Here is a 16,139-nt window from a genome sequence, read left to right as displayed (position 1 = left end):
CGTAAGCATAGATCCAAGACTCATCGCCAGAAATAATACGTTTCATTATATACAGGTAGTCGGAAATCATTGAGTGATTTTGGCACCAATAGTGCTTTCACTTTTCTGAGACCCAAATGATCTTTCAAAATGGTTTTCACTGAGCCTTCCGATATTTCAATGATGCCAGTAAGATCTCAGGTTGTTAATCGTCGGTTCTCAAGCACCAGTTCCTTTTGACGTGTTGATCATCAGTTAATGTTGATGGCCGTCCTGGAAGTGGTTCGTCGTCAACCAGTTTTATCAAGATATCTCAATTTTTACTCAAGTTACAGCTAACACGGAAGGACGGACAATCAGACAGTTACCCGGATTTCAACTCGCCTCTTCATCTAGATCATATATATATGTATATACAACCCTATACCTATCTCGATTAGTTTTAGGTGATACATACAACGCTCTAACTGGATAACTTTATTGTTGCTTTTACATGTAATTTTTCTAAAAAAATACCAGAAGCGAGCAGAAAAATGGTGAATCGAAAATAGCATATAAAGCATTACATTATTCTGTTATCTTTTATAGTATGAACACGACGAAATCGCAAAAAAAAACTACGCATTTTGAGCTGTTAACGAAAGCGATAGGAAATCTGCAGCAATTGTGTTTCGAATCTCTTCCGTATCCACTATATTCTCCGTATCTGGCGCCCACCAACTTTTTTCTGTTCTTAGATCTTTAGAGAATGTGCACTGTAAATAAATTTAGCGACAATGAAGAGCTGTTCGGTGAAAACACGATCAAAGATAAAACATATATTGGAGTTCCGATGAAGCACGCTCTTTACCATACAACTTAAATTAGAACCATGCATAAAAATACAAGTATTATAGTCTACTATAAAATCATCATCTCGAGCAAACTTGTGGGTATTACCTATTCGAAGTAATCGATTACGCGTCTCGAAATAATAAAATTAAGTAAATACCTACATGAGTTCTCAGCAAACGTCATAGTCTTAAAATAAATACGTGTTCTAGTTCGAAAGTACTGGAAAAACTCAATCTCTATTTTATTTAATATTCCCAGCAAGAAAAATACCACAGTTTGATAGTGACACTGCTGGTATTAAGTGAGTAAAAGCATGAACTTTCCCCCATATAATAAATTATATGGCAAACATTTTGTAAAAAAATAATTTAGAACTAGTACTTACATACATGTATGTAAGTAATATAAGCAAATGATTCCAAATAAATTCAATAAGCACCATTTCTTGTGAAGTAGCTTTTCCAACTGGCCTCATTGTGCACTACATAATTTACATAGTAAATAATTGTATTGTGGTGGCGCATATTCAACCAGGACGGAATGCGATTACTATCTATGTCAACCTAAGGTAAATAATTGCCTATTATTTTTTTGGTATTTTCAATACTTCCTACCCTTTCTTTTCTTACACATGGTTACTTGTGGGGGTTTCCAACAAAAATTGTACCGTAACACATTAATTTTTGCTCTCATTATAGGCTGTTGACCACAATGTTGCCGATGTAGCGTGGGTGCAGTGGTTGGACACTTAATATTTATACCGTAGACGCTTACTCTCGTTGGCCTTAGGAGTACTAATTCGAAATTAATAGCATAATTTACACGTTACAATCAAAAGAAAAAAGTGGATCTTAAAGAACAATACTAGAAATGTCACCTTTCAACTTCAATCATTTACTTAGAGAGTTTATAAGTAACAGTTTGAAAATAACGAATCATAGGAGGTAAAGAAGAATTGATTTAGTGGTGTTCATCTCCGTAATAAAAAATTCAGTTGTCTTAAGAAAAATTAGATTTCTATCTATTTTGCGCTAATTGTTCAAATTGATCGTTCCCAACGGACATGGTTTTGTTGTCTAGAGAAGCTGCTGACTTAGCCCACTCGTCTGCTTTTTTATTGCCAAAAATGTTCCCATGATGGAACACAAGTTATGGATAAGTCGAGTTGACCTGCCATTGAGCTTAGCTCCATCTTTGCTTTGTTCACAACGCTGCAGCTGATCTTTGGCAACGACAAGGCTAGTAGTGCCGCCTGGTTGTTTGTGTAAATGGTTACCTTCTGTATTCTCCCGTAGTTGTTCAATAGAACTTCACAGGTCTTCTCTATGCCTATTACTTCCGCTTGGAAGATGCTACCTGAGTTTGATAGACGGAAACATAGAGAGATATCAAGCTTCTCGGTGTATACCCCTGTCCTTACACCGCAACCCATTTTGGACCCGTCGGTATAGATTGAGGTAGAATTCTTCTACAGTGCTAAACCTCTTCTCCATTCGCACCTAGAGGGTATTCTCACCTGGAAGTCCCAATTGAAGTGCAACTTTAAGAGAATATAGTCTGATTTATGTAGATAAACGACAAACGACAAACTCAAAATTTTATGTGTACACGTTCGATATACTTGTATAGAACCAAGAGAAGATATGTATTGATTTAGTAATTTTGGTCACATTATGCCAAACTATGTAGATCACGAAATATCATATATGAATGTTTGTCGATTAATATGTGAGATAAGTAATACGATATTAAGTAAATCAGAAGGATGTAAGCATTTCATTAGAAATAACCTGGGAATAGAGAATGGAAACATTTCATCAATAGGCAGTCAAAGAAAGGAGTGAGGACGTCATTTTCAATATAAAGAGGTTAGCACAAAGTATTGGATCCCGATAATATTTTGGTCAACATTTTCAGATGACAAGAGCACTAACTCCATCAAGATTGATTGCGATTTTTGAGTATGTCAGAGCAAAAAATTTAACAGAAATTAAGCACTTTGTTGCAGACAGATATCACCTATTATAAGTAGTTTCTGAGTTACAACTTTAACGTTTTAGAATACATTTTTTGTATGTTATTTCAGTAGTAGTCGCCATTCGATTCTACCTAGACGCAGTACCAATGTTATCAAGTTATATTATCAACGGACTGACAGACATCCAGAAAGAAATTATCTCGTCATCTTGATCACTTCGATATATGTATATAACCCTATATCTATCTCGATTTGTTTTAGATGTCAGAAGCAACAGTTAATTAAACCAAATTTGTATAATTTGTGCAAAATATTGCGAGAACAAGTAACAAATCAATCGAAAAATCCTCCGCCGGACATATAAAGGGCTCTACTAGAATTAAATACATATAGTTTTTTGTTAATACAAATCTTCAAAAGGCGAGTGACAGCTGTCGCATCATTAGATTGTGAATTATATCATTTTGAGTGAAGCAACTTTTGTTTTTCTAAAAAAAATGGATAAAAAGAATTTCGCGGCTTGATAAAAATAGCTTTTTGAAGGGAAAAATACAGTTGAAGCAAAAACTTTGCTTGATGACGACTTTCCGGACACTGCCCCAATCAATTAACAAGAATCGGTATGCTAAGAGATTGTTACCGACGAAAACATCAAAAAAACCACAAAATAGCTTTGGATGACCGTTAAGTGAAGTTGTTCGAGATAGTAGGCACTTTAAAGATATCACCAGAATTTTTATATCTTATCATTCACCAATATTGTATATAGTATGAAACATGGGTCCATAATTTCACTCCGAAGTCCAATTGGCAGTCATCCGAGTGGACTGCACACGATGAACTCGCTCCAAAGCGTGGAAAACGCAACAGTCGGCTGGCAAAGTTATGGCGACTGTATTTTAGGATACGCATGGAATAATTTTTATTGACTACCTTGAAAAAGAAACGAAAGCTATTTTTATTATATTTTATATATTACATATTGTTATTGGACCGTTTGAAGGACGAAAGCGCCGAAAAACGGACGCATTTGAAAAAAAGCGCTGTTACACCTAGACAATACACGGTGTCACAAGTCAGTGAAAACCATGGAAAAAATCCATTAATTGGACTTCGAATTGCTTCCGCATCTGCCGAATTCTGCAGATCTGGGATCTGGAAGAGATCATCGCCGATAATGAGGCTTATTTTGAAGCAAAGGACAAATAGTACTACAAAAATGGTATCGAAAAGTTGGAGGGTTACTAAAATAAGTGTATCACCCTTGAAGGGAACTATGTAGTCAACATAGCAAAAATATATTATAAAATACATAGCATTTGGCAAAAAAATGTGTTTTCCTATGATAGGCCGAGGACTTTTCCATTGACCTGTGAAGTGACTTATATTAAACACTGCTAAAAATTATCCTAACTCTGGCAACTTGGAATGTAATATGCTTTGGCTTGCCAAAAATTTTTAATGAATTTGGAGGCGACCATTATTAAGTAGGTGGTACGATGGTTGCCGCCTCTTCTTTATGGAAATTTTAATATTGCATATTTTATGCTTGCTAATCTTAAGCAAAATTACAAACCGGAAATAGCAGGAAATCACTTAAACGCCTTAATGCTTCTTAGAATAAAGTGTTTCCTGTGTAAAACAGATAAAATAGGACATTCGAACCATAAAAACAATGACCTAAAAAAATATTCAAACGTAGATATAATATATATACTCTTACATGCTAATAAACGATAATAAATAGGGCTATTATTTCAGCAAATTGATTTAATTCCAACTAAATGAGTTTGACCAAGTTCGCTTAAAATGTCAATAAATTGCGAGTATTCTCAAGTTTTCTTAATATATTTCACATGCCATAAGGAATAAGAGTAAGTACATGGTTCATGCATCTATATATATGTACATATGTATGTAAATAGGTACTCATATAAAAGAAAAATTATTTAGAGCACTTTCTCGAGCGCTTTCAATAAATATTGATTTTCTTTGCTGCCTCGTACAATATAAGCATGTACAGGTATGTACATGTATGTATATCATACATTTGATGAATACACCGAGTCGTATTGCGTGATTTCTATGGTCACATAAAGTGTCAAGAAACTTGTGGGTAATGTGCCGGATTTCACGGCGCACTCAAATGCCTTCCCTCTCTCGGCCAAATCAAGCTTCAAATGCAAATTTCCATGGGCTCCGTATGCGATTTATGCCAGTAATTAAGGTTATATGTTTTGGCATTTCAGGTATTGCCAGGAGCAACGAGAATGTAACCAAAAAATTTATGTATAGTTATTTACAGTTAATTACTCAAAGTTATATATCTTGCGTTGCGTCGGGTCAGGCTACATTCGCATGCCTTAATGTACATAACTTTCGTTGAATCAGAGGACAATTTATTGCGAAGCAAAACATTTTTTTCCGAGTAATTAATAAAGCATACCGTATGAGTACCTGAAAGGTGTGAGTTTGTGAATAAAATTTGTCAAAATAATGAGAAAATTATTTAAATGGTACATCAGTATATGTGACCTGGTCTACGAAAAGGGAGCTAACGTGCGAAAACTAGTTTTCTGGGAAAAGCTGTTAAAAATAATCGTCAGTTTCTCGTTATCTCATTAATTGTTCTCCTTTTTTTTGACACCTAAGCCCCCTTTCCGTAGACCAGGTCACATATGATATAAAAATGCAAACCATATAATTTTATCACCGTCTAGTAGTCTCGCGCGACTACTACTAGTTAGACTTTGGGCTAAAATGGCAACCGAAGCGAAGTTTAAAATTTAAAATTATATTTTCACTCTGAAGCATTAAGTCTAATTTTTATTTAAAAACCATCCAAAAATTTCCAGGGTAAAATTTCTAGCCAGTTCAGTCAGGAAAAAAATTATTTATCCCATCCTTTACAAGTAGTCGACTACCTAATCGCCTTAGCGAGAATTTTTCTACAGCGCTGGAGGCGAAAAATACATATTCAGTGTTTTGAACCATTGGGTTTCGAAAAATGCAAAAGAACAGCTGGTACGATGAGGAGTGTCGTGTCGCACTGGAGAGAAAAGAGACTGCCTACCTCGCAACGTTACAAACGAACACAACACCTGCGGGAAAGATAGATACCGAGAATTGAAGACGGAAGGGAGACGCATTTTCAGACAAAAAAGAGGTGGGCCGCGTGAACACGAAGAGCTTGACAAGCTGGCCGACAGGGGTAATGTCCCAAAATTCTACGGAAAGATGCAGCGGCTAAAAGAAAACTTCAACACCGCAGCATACTCTAATAGAATCCTCAGAGGTGATCTAGGTGATGCCCAGAGCATACTGAAATTAAGGAAGGAACACTTCTCCAGCCTGCGAAATGGTAGTGATAACATAACACCAGGAGATGGTGAACCCGATTTCCCATGATAAAGTTCGAACAGCAATTACCCGTCTGAAAAACAACAATGTGGCGGGGGCTGATGGATTGCCGACCGAGTGTGCTCTGCCCAAACCACAAAAAGGGAGACCCCACAATCTGCGTCAAATGTCGTGGGATTAGCCTCCTCAACATCGCATAAAAGGTTCTATCGAGCGCACTTTCTGAAAGGTTAAAGCCCATCGTCAAATAACTGATTGGACTTTATCAGTGTGGCTTTAGGCGTAGAAAATCAACAACTGACAAGATATTTGCCATGTGCCAAATCTTGGATAAAACCCGTGAAAAAAAGATCGGCACCCAACACCTCTTCGTCAATTTCAAAGCTGCTTTTGAGTATTCGCCGGTGCAAGCAGATGAAGAGGAAGATCTCCACTCTGTTGGAAAGACCAGGTGGATAAGGACCAGGCTACATTTAGAATCTCCAATTGGCGCCAAAAAGCGAAAAGGAAGAACGGCTACATATACATATATACATATATATCAGAGTGACGAGCTAAAGCGATTTAGTCTGTTCGTCCGTCCGTCCGTCCGTCTGAATACCCCTCTATCTGTATGTACGCGAACTAATCCCTCAGTTTTTTACATATCGATCTGAAATTTTTTGAATATTCTCATTTGTCGGAAAAGCCAATATCTCACCAACTGAATGATCAAAAACAAGTTAAAATTTCTTTATTTAAATCACGAAAATTGACATGGACCAATCTTTAAGTCATCTATACAATCCCCGAAGAAATTGTTCAGATCGAATCACTACAGCATATAAGTACCTTACAAAGATACAAACTAACTGATTCAAATCAAGTTCTTGTAAGAAAACTTGAATTTTGTTTCAGTTCTTTTTGGGTTTTAAATTGGCACGATTCCTAACTTAAGTTAAACTTCACTGAGACTAATGTAGAAAGGAAAGTTAAAGTAAAGTCACAATATTTCCTCAGTAATTTCAAAGTTTATCAACTTCTAGTAGTATGTTTGATAAAGTCCATCGAGTTCCATATAGGATCTAGTATGCCCATGAAACCTGAAAAAAAATTCAAATGCTTTTGGCGCTTTGAAACAACCGTAAAATAATTTTTAGGTAACTTCTGCCTTCCACCATCTCGTTTGGTTATATTTTAGTCACTTTATATACCCCTTCCACACCTTCAATTGGTATCGAACTATTATTAGCACAATATTCGATGAGTGCAATGACATGTTGGCCTATAACGAGAACGAAACGAGCTTATGCCGCTTTAACTTATCAGAATTAATGCCATCATGAGACTTACGGCTTTGTAACGAATTTCTTAAGTCGCTACATACCGACAACAGCGAAATGTACATACGTCACACGCAACATCGACAAGCAACAGCGTCGGTCGCATAAAGTCAAACTGTCGATTAAAGTGGGCTACGGAGCAGCAACACACAAGGGGTTGCGGTCGCCTAACACAATACATGGAAACTTCGCGTATATATGATGTATGCGATGGTGAAAGAGAAAATGGAACAGCAGGGTAAGACCTACACCACCGGAAACTGGTGCCCATTGAACTCTATTGTTAAACTTTGTATCGCCGGTGGTGGCGGTAAATGCTATGACCAAAGCTGTGTAGTTTGGCACATAGGTGTTTCCAAAAGTAAAAACTAAAAGTAAATAGGAATAAGGAGGAGAAGAGGAGGGATGAAGGAAAATGTGTATGAAAAAGAAACTAGTGTGCTAAATAGGGGGCAGCCAACATAAGACGACAACAAAACCTAAAACACTTAAGCGGTATGCGGCCACGTTGAGCGGGTGGCGCTACTTACTCGTCGGACGGATCGGGTATATGTATGAAGATTTCTCGGCACTTTTACTTTCACTGCGCCCACACTACCAGCCGTTCGTGGAACTGTAATCAAGGCATACGATGGTAAGGTTCGGTACTCGTGCAACCCAATTGACGAATTAGAAAGCAAATAGTTAACATTAATGAAGCTAACTGCGGACTTCACTACTAAGAATACCCTCCAACCGTCCAAGCAACTAAGGCATACAGCTCATGCAAGCGTCCAAAACCAGAGCGCGTCAAATGGGAGCATGTGCTGTACTCATTTGTTGCTATTTTAGCCACACTGTCGCTTGTGCGCCTAAAAGCACTACAGCTTTGTTGGTGAAGTCTGCGACCAAGCAGTGGTCAGTTCATTCTGAACCGCCTAATTGAACGGACGTGATTGCGCAAACGAAGTACTAGTTCGACCACAACATTTAACCGTTAAATGTTGCTTGCGGCGAACGTGTGTTTGAATAAAGCTGTAAATACAATAACAACACACTAAGTGCATTTAATTAACAAATAAAAAATATTTTTTAGAAAAAATACTGTGTGCCTGTGCGTTAGCATTAGTAGATAAAAATCTGCTGCTGAGTTGAGAAACTTCACACATTGCTATCCTTCTTCCCTATTGTTGCACTTCCGGTGGTAAATGAATTTCAAAATGCGTACTTGCGGCATGAGTTTGGTCAAGTACATACTATTCGCCTTTAATATCATTTTTGCGGTAAGTAAATGTTATTGTTAATTAACTAGTTCATAAGCAAGCATAATAGGCAAATCGACAAGGCAGTCGAGTATACTCAATACTCCACGCTTTAATTAATAACTGTCATTCAAAGTAAATATTTATTGATGAAGGGGAATGTCCTGTACGCATGTGTGTATGTTTATGTAAACCACGATGAGTGGTTATGTGCAGCGGTGCACGTCATTAATTTACTGTACATATTTGTGATTAACACTAACAGGACATTAAGGGCAACAACAACGTTTTTTAGCATTTTAACCAAACTACTAGCTGATTCATTCAATTTCGTACAGATTTCTAACTTGATAAAATTAAAATAATTACCTTAATCAATGACAGGAATATTTTTTCATAGTATTTACAATCTGTCGTGTGACAATACGCAAATGTGAATGGACAATGCAGGAGAATTTCAAAGATTGTCCTTATGCTAGCCTTTATATCCGCAGGATATGCAAGAAAAAAGAACAAATATATGACAACATTATATAAAATAATTAAAAACAATCCTTCAGAACAATTTAGGGGAAAAACAGTCTTTTTAAAAAAAAAAATTTCTCATATAAAAATCTATATATATAAAAACAAAAAAAAAACTATATTTATTTTCTTAATATTAGTTTATTGCTCCAAACATGCACTTTTAACAAAGAAATTTTGAAATTTTTGAAAAAAAATATTTTAACTCGACTATTACGACGCTATTTCCGGTGACCCCTCGGAAAAGAAGGTGCGCCCGCGTTGGCAGGATAACTCCTTACAGGATCATCAAAAGTGAAAAAATACGTGTTTTAGTTAAAACCTTAACTTAGAACTTGGACGAAGGGAAAAACACTGAAAATTTAATTTTTGGCAGACATTTTTACAAAAAAATTAAAATTTCAGTGAAAATTTCGCGACATTTTTTCAAATATTTCTAATCGAAAAAAGTCCTTCGTCCAAGTCTTTAAGAATTGTATCTCATAGGCCTGTGTAAAATTTCCTGACAAACGGTTGAGTAGTTCTCGAGAAATCTTACAGACCGACTTCAACAACAACGTTTCGAGAAAAACGCGTTTAAAGACGGCGCACTTAGTCTAGCTAGCCTCGAGCGCACAAGTTCTCAAGGCTGTATCTCCGAAACTTTTACTCAGATCAACTCGAAAATTTAGGACAATATTTCAGAGCTGTTGAAGAATTTAATAAGACAATAAAATATTTTGAAACCCGTAAACCCATGTAACTCTTTAAGAGTGTATTCTGAAGAAAAAATATTAAAAAACTCTCGATTTACATGTCTTCTCTGACGGCGCTAAAGAAAGGTCCCCCTTTAGAGGTCACAGCACAAGCGCGCGGCGCGACATAATGCGCTCATCAGAAGTTTCCTTCAATAAATTGATTGTTACGTTGGCTGTATGATATATGGCGCCGCTTAGTTGGAACCAAATATCGCCCACATCAAACTCCTCCAATTCAACTAAGAAAAAGTCATTAATAATTGCTCTAATGTGTTCCCATTGAATGTAGCATTATGACCGGCAAATGAAATGGCAAATCAAACTGAGTATAACTCAAGTAACAGCTGCCCCAAAAAAGTATGGCCTCATTGAAACCCACCAGAAAAAACTATTGATTAGAGGTTTCAGAGATCACCTTGCCATTGTAGCTAAAGTTCTTTCCGGAACACATGCTCTAAAAATCTAAAGACAAACAGTCGCTGGTGGACTTCGAATTTGTCAAACATTTGTAAACATGGCAGATACGAAAAAATATTTTGGCCCAATTAATGCAATATTGTCATATTTTCATTTATTCATGATACTGTACTTTCCTTTGTCAAACCACGATGCAAGAATTCGAGTTTAGTACGATTTAAAAACTTGTTGTTTTGAATTTTATTTGAAGTTTCGCATTCCTAAATATTCATTAAAAATATGTTTAAAAGGTTCTCAAAGTGTCAAGAGCTAAATTTTACACTCATCAGATCGTTTTGTGAATGTTTCCCCCCACCCCATATGTATCAGTTCTATATAAAATCACACATATTTAAAAATTTAGCATTAAACCAAATAATTTGAATCAAATTCTCAAAAACAGTATCAAAAGCATGAAATTTAGAAAATATATTTTTTAGATATAGTGTATTTATAACTGTGATTAAAAACGGAATCAATATATTTTTTAAATTGGTACAACATTTGTTATGTTCGTGTGAAGTTTGATCGCCATATGTCAATTACGGAAAGGTTGTTCTGGAAATGTTTACCATAAAAAATGTTAATTCCAATGAAATTACGGTTTTGTAATCGTTAAAATTGTTGCAGAAGTGTCTTGGGATTCCACTTTATCACGAACATAATTATTTGAGTGACACAAAGCATCGAAGTCATCGAAAACTTTCCACATGCGTGTCGTCCATCCGCCTCTGTTACATTCTTATGACCCAAACAAACTACATATATTTTTGAATTTAAAATATTTATTTTTCCTTTTTAAATTAACTTAATATCGTATAAAAACCCTAATTTTCAATCAAAACATCTCAAGTCAAAATACCAAATTTTTTTGTCCTATAAGGAATAGAATGGAATTTGATAGTGATTTACCTATAAAAAAACCAGACAGTCAATTGTTAAAAGATGTTCAAAACACTTAATGTCTTAAAAATAAATTAATAATACTTTTTTAGGTTTTTTAAAGCATGGAACAGAGTTTTTCAAAACGACGCTACAAAAGTTGACCGATAGGGACAGCAAACGACGCCATACTTTTTCCCGCCCTTTTGACAGATCTCTTTGGTAAGGTTTGACATTTCATCATGGAAAGATATACGTTCATACAACTAATCGAAATTATTAAATTTAATACCGAAATTCGGAGTCAGTGGCTTCAGCTTTAAGAGCGCTATGTCCAATTTATGGTCGTCATAATCGTCCTGTCAGATCAACCATTAAGAGTCTAGTGGAAAAATGTGAATTCACAGGCACAATACAAAATGTTCCTTTGCTAGTGAGACAAAGAGAGTGTAGTGTCGAGAATACTGCTGTGGCTAGCACATCAATGAAGGAAGACTCACATCAATCTCATACACGTCGTTCTCAAGCGTTGGGCATCTCTGTGACATCTTTGTGGCGAATTTTGCGAAAAGATCTTGGCCTACATCCTTACAAAATCAAATTGACGTAAGAACTGAAACCGCCTGCCTACCAGAATCGTCGTATGTTCGTGAAATTATCCTGATTTAAATCGAAAAATCATCTTCAACATCGAGGATCATTTCTGGCTGAATGGCTTCGTCAATAAGCACAATATGTATTATTGGTCAGGCAGCAATCCACACGTACTCCATCTCCATAAGTCACCATTGCAACCCGAAAAACCCATACTTCTTCTGCGGCGATCAAGACCGGCACGTTACTGTGAATGGGAATCGCCACCGCTCAATCATAACCGAATATTTTTGGCCCGAATTAGGTGATATGGACTTGGATAATAAACAGTTCCAACAGGACGGCTCCACAAGCCACACATCGAATGTCACAATCGATTTATTGAAAACCAAGTTTGGTGAACGTGTTATTCCACGAAATGGCCCAGTCAATTAGCCTCCTTTGTCGTGCGATTTGACGCCGTTAGACTATTTCCTGTCGGGGTGCGTCAAGTCTATGGTACATACATACATACTATATGCCAACAAGCCAGCGACGATTGATGAACTTCGTCTTGAAACCGGCAAAAATTGGGTTCAGTGTCTGGGCTTCTGCAAGCGTTCCCGTGGTGGCTATGCAAACGAAATCGAGTTCCATACATAATGGCATCGAATGTCTTTTCACAGGAATAATTCATTCATTGACTTTTCAACTTTTGTAGCGCTGTTATTAATATGTTGAACTGTAAAAAGAACTACTATCTCTAAACAAGAAAAAATGCTAACTTCGTCTGCAACGAAACTTTAACCCCTTGACGTATTTCCGCGAGCCTGGCTCGTGGTGTGTAGAAGTGTACATTTGATGAAATCTCCCGTTATTTTCAGCTAATAATGTAAACAAAAAACATTGTTGCAGTTGAGTGCATTAACTACTGCAGATCAGTTGTGTAATTATCCATATTTTTTGTTACGCAGTAAAAATAAATAAAATTCGTTTCGTTTTGCGACAGTTCGTAAGCATCAAAACTGGTTTGTTTAGTGCAAGTTGCGTGCGAACAGTTGGAAGCGAATTTTGTTGCGCTAATTGATACGTCAAGGAGTTAATACCATTCACAAGTAAATTTTTTATAGCAGGAGATCTTAAACTTAATTTTGATCGGTCAATTTGTATCTCAGCTATATACTATAGTGGTGCGATCAGAAAAAATGTGCGGAGATTAGGCTTTGGGTAATAAATCAGGAGAAATTTCGTGAATATATCCTGCCAAATAAAGAAGTTTTCCTAACAAGGACTTGATTTTCAGTTCTATTGTAGCTATATCGTATAGAGAGCCGATACCGGCGATTCCAAAGAAATAGGCAATTTCATGGCAAAAAGAACCAGAGCAAATTTTCAGTTCGATACCGCAAAAATTAAGAGACTAGCTCGCTTATATACAGGCGGACATGGTTAAATCGACATAACTCGTTCCGTGGCAAACTAAGTGCACCCTGTTTAGGGTATAGTACGAGTATATAGGATAAAGTAATGGATAAATTGTAATTACTTGCTTAAATAAAAATATATATGTAAGTATAATATTTATATAAAAAAGTATGTAAGTAAAAGTACAGGGGCCAATTAGAAAAGCACACTATGTACATAACTATGTATGTACTTATGTATGTACACATTTCTGCTGTATGCAATGTGCATGATTTTTTTATGACATGCCTTAACTTTGACATTAGAAGCCTCGTCAAAACTAACTGCGCCATATATTACGGAAATTTGTTGTAATAAGAGTTTGGATTTGAGATAAACACGAATAATAAAGCGCGCAATAACGGTCACTAGCAATTGGGCACTGGCGCAAAGCCAACGCAAATTCAGTTGGACCTTTCATGCGGCACCAACGAACATTTATCGCAAATTCTAATCTGACATTGAACTAACCTTTCAAGCGCAGTTCGTTAGTGAGTACTTTGCCTTATGAGCATTTAAATATTTCATAAGAAAAACTATTTTATTTTTTTTGCCTTTATTGCCACATACGCCCAGGCAAATAATTGACGTTGCTGATCAATAACAAATCCATTTGAATAACAGTACATTAGTTGCAACGATTTTTATCGAATTATTTGATATTCATTTACAGATATCGGGGCTCGGTATTTTAATAGCCGGTGCGGTTGTCCTTGCCGATGTCAACCAATTCAGTCACTTTGTCGAAGGTAGAGTGACGGCGCCACCCATTGTGCTGATTGTGACCGGTTTAATCATATTCCTAATTGCATCACTGGGTTGTTTTGGCGCCATTAAGGAGTCGCCAACACTACTGCTCACCGTAAGTGATTTATTAATTGAATTTATTTTTCTCCCTCACACTCGCTCTCTCTCTCAGTATGCCGTGCTGCTCGCCATCATCTTCATTGTTGAGTTAGCCGTGGGCATTGCCGCGGCTGTTTTCAAGGCGGACCTGGAAATGATGCTAAAGAACTCACTGCAAGAATCTATAAAACGTTCAAATCATGAGGATATGATGGCTTGGGATAATGTACAGCGAAAGTTGATGTGTTGCGGTGTCGACAACCCAGCCGATTGGCGTACACTTAGCCTCAATAAAACGCTGCCGGCCAGCTGCTGTCGCGAAAAATACATTGATGAAGCCGTTGGACACTGCACTGAGTCGTTGGCGTTAGGCGTTGATAAATATTTTCAGGTGAATACATACAGAGTTAAAAACAAAATTTAATGTTCAAAATTGTTTTTTTTTTTCACTTAACAGGAGGGTTGCGTGGGCAAACTTAGGGAGCGAATCGATAAGAACGCCGTCATTTTAATTGGTGTGGGCATTGGTATTGCCTTCATACAAATACTGGGCATTATACTGGCATGCTACCTGGCTTCCACAATACGTCACGAACGCATGAAGTAAATATGAGGCAAACGAGGTTAGTCAATTAGACGTGGTTAAGCTGCCGTTTGTATATAAAATTAAGTTCTATTGAATTGAGGTCACCAAAGACTTTAGCAAGTCATAAGGTATTGAATGTGTGATTTTATGTGTGTTTTAGAACTTTCAACAGAAGCAACGGTTTCGATTTAAATAGTGGAAATTTAGACAACTACTATATGTTTTCAAAAACTATACAACAACATTTTTGTCGGTTTAAGAATCCAAAGGATTGCACTTTAAGTTTAAGTTTGAATATATTCATACAAATAAATTTCATTGGAAAAAATAACGAATTTAAGGCTGCTTTCATAATGTCGGGTTACCAGCGTTTCTGTCCAGTTAATAGAGTTGTCCGCTTAATAGATTGTACTCAATAAATGTCAACAATGTGCATGGTTAATGGAGATGTCCGCTTAATAGGGCGTCCATTTAAGAGAGCTTTAACTGTATTCTTTACTTATGAATTGTTTTAACTATTCTATCTTTTAAGTTGGCTCGAACTGGACACTTTGTGTTAAATTTTACTAAAATCGGTTCAGTAGTTTAGGAGTCCATCGCGGACAAACAACGTGACACGTGCTTTTTATATGTACATATATAAAAATTAAATTCACTTTTATTTTATTTCATTTTATTTTAGGTACTAATTGCAAAATTGAAGAAGGTACCAAAAACACGAATATCACCAACAAAGCAACTAATCATAAGCAATACTCATCTCTACAGCAATAACAAAAAGGACAAATCATCAATTCCAAATCATATCTATATGTAAACTTATGTAGATATTTACAAACAGCGGTGTAGCGATAACATTAAAGATTACGGATCATCTTTGTGCAGCCATTGTGAGGTTCCACTTATTTCAGTGTTTGTTTTCACTTTCAGATATTCAAAAATCACCGTCCACAATTATTCTAAAAACTACTTAATATACAAAATATGATAAAGAAGTGCTTATAAATGTATTGTTGCTTTTTATATGTTAAATAAATAAATAAATTTCTTAAATAACCACAACGAATAATTTTTTCTTCTTACAAGAGAAAATACGGGATTTTAAACGGTTAAGAGCTTTCAAACCGGAGGTAGTGTTGTCATCAAGAAGGTACTTGAGGTTGTACCGGAAATTTATATTGGGAAACACTGCTATTGTTCCTACTACTGTGCATAGAACTGATGCGAGGATTAATCAATTAAAATTTTACATAAACGGAAAGTTGCAAAGTATTTATTTTCGAAAAATTCCTACAAATGCATGTCTGGAGTCGAGGTCTAATATATTTAATAATAAAATAATCAATACGCAATAAT

At 36.2% G+C, this 16,139-nt stretch overlaps 1 protein-coding gene across 2 annotated transcripts; it reads left to right on the top strand.

The window, feature by feature from the left end:
• Positions 1 to 8,361: 8,361 nt before the first annotated feature.
• On the top strand, positions 8,362 to 15,839 carry LOC120772686 (CD63 antigen). 2 transcript variants are annotated; one of them, XM_040101424.1, is made up of 6 exons: positions 8,362 to 8,489; positions 8,549 to 8,735; positions 14,025 to 14,213; positions 14,271 to 14,588; positions 14,655 to 14,820; positions 15,466 to 15,839. In XM_040101424.1, exons 2-5 carry the CDS (start codon positions 8,661 to 8,663, stop codon positions 14,802 to 14,804), a joined length of 732 nt encoding a protein of 243 aa, XP_039957358.1. In that variant the 5' UTR covers positions 8,362 to 8,489; positions 8,549 to 8,660; the 3' UTR covers positions 14,805 to 14,820; positions 15,466 to 15,839. The 2 variants fall into 2 exon arrangements, with proteins under 2 accessions (XP_039957358.1, XP_039957360.1); XM_040101426.1 differs by having other exon boundaries at positions 8,362 to 8,735.
• Positions 15,840 to 16,139: the final 300 nt, after the last annotated feature.

The sequence above is a fragment of the Bactrocera tryoni genome, chromosome 3, assembly GCF_016617805.1.
Source record: "Bactrocera tryoni isolate S06 chromosome 3, CSIRO_BtryS06_freeze2, whole genome shotgun sequence".
Taxonomy (NCBI): Eukaryota; Metazoa; Arthropoda; class Insecta; order Diptera; family Tephritidae; genus Bactrocera; species Bactrocera tryoni.
The sequence above is the reverse complement of the archived record's forward strand: the minus strand, read 5'-3'. Positions and strand labels throughout refer to the sequence as shown.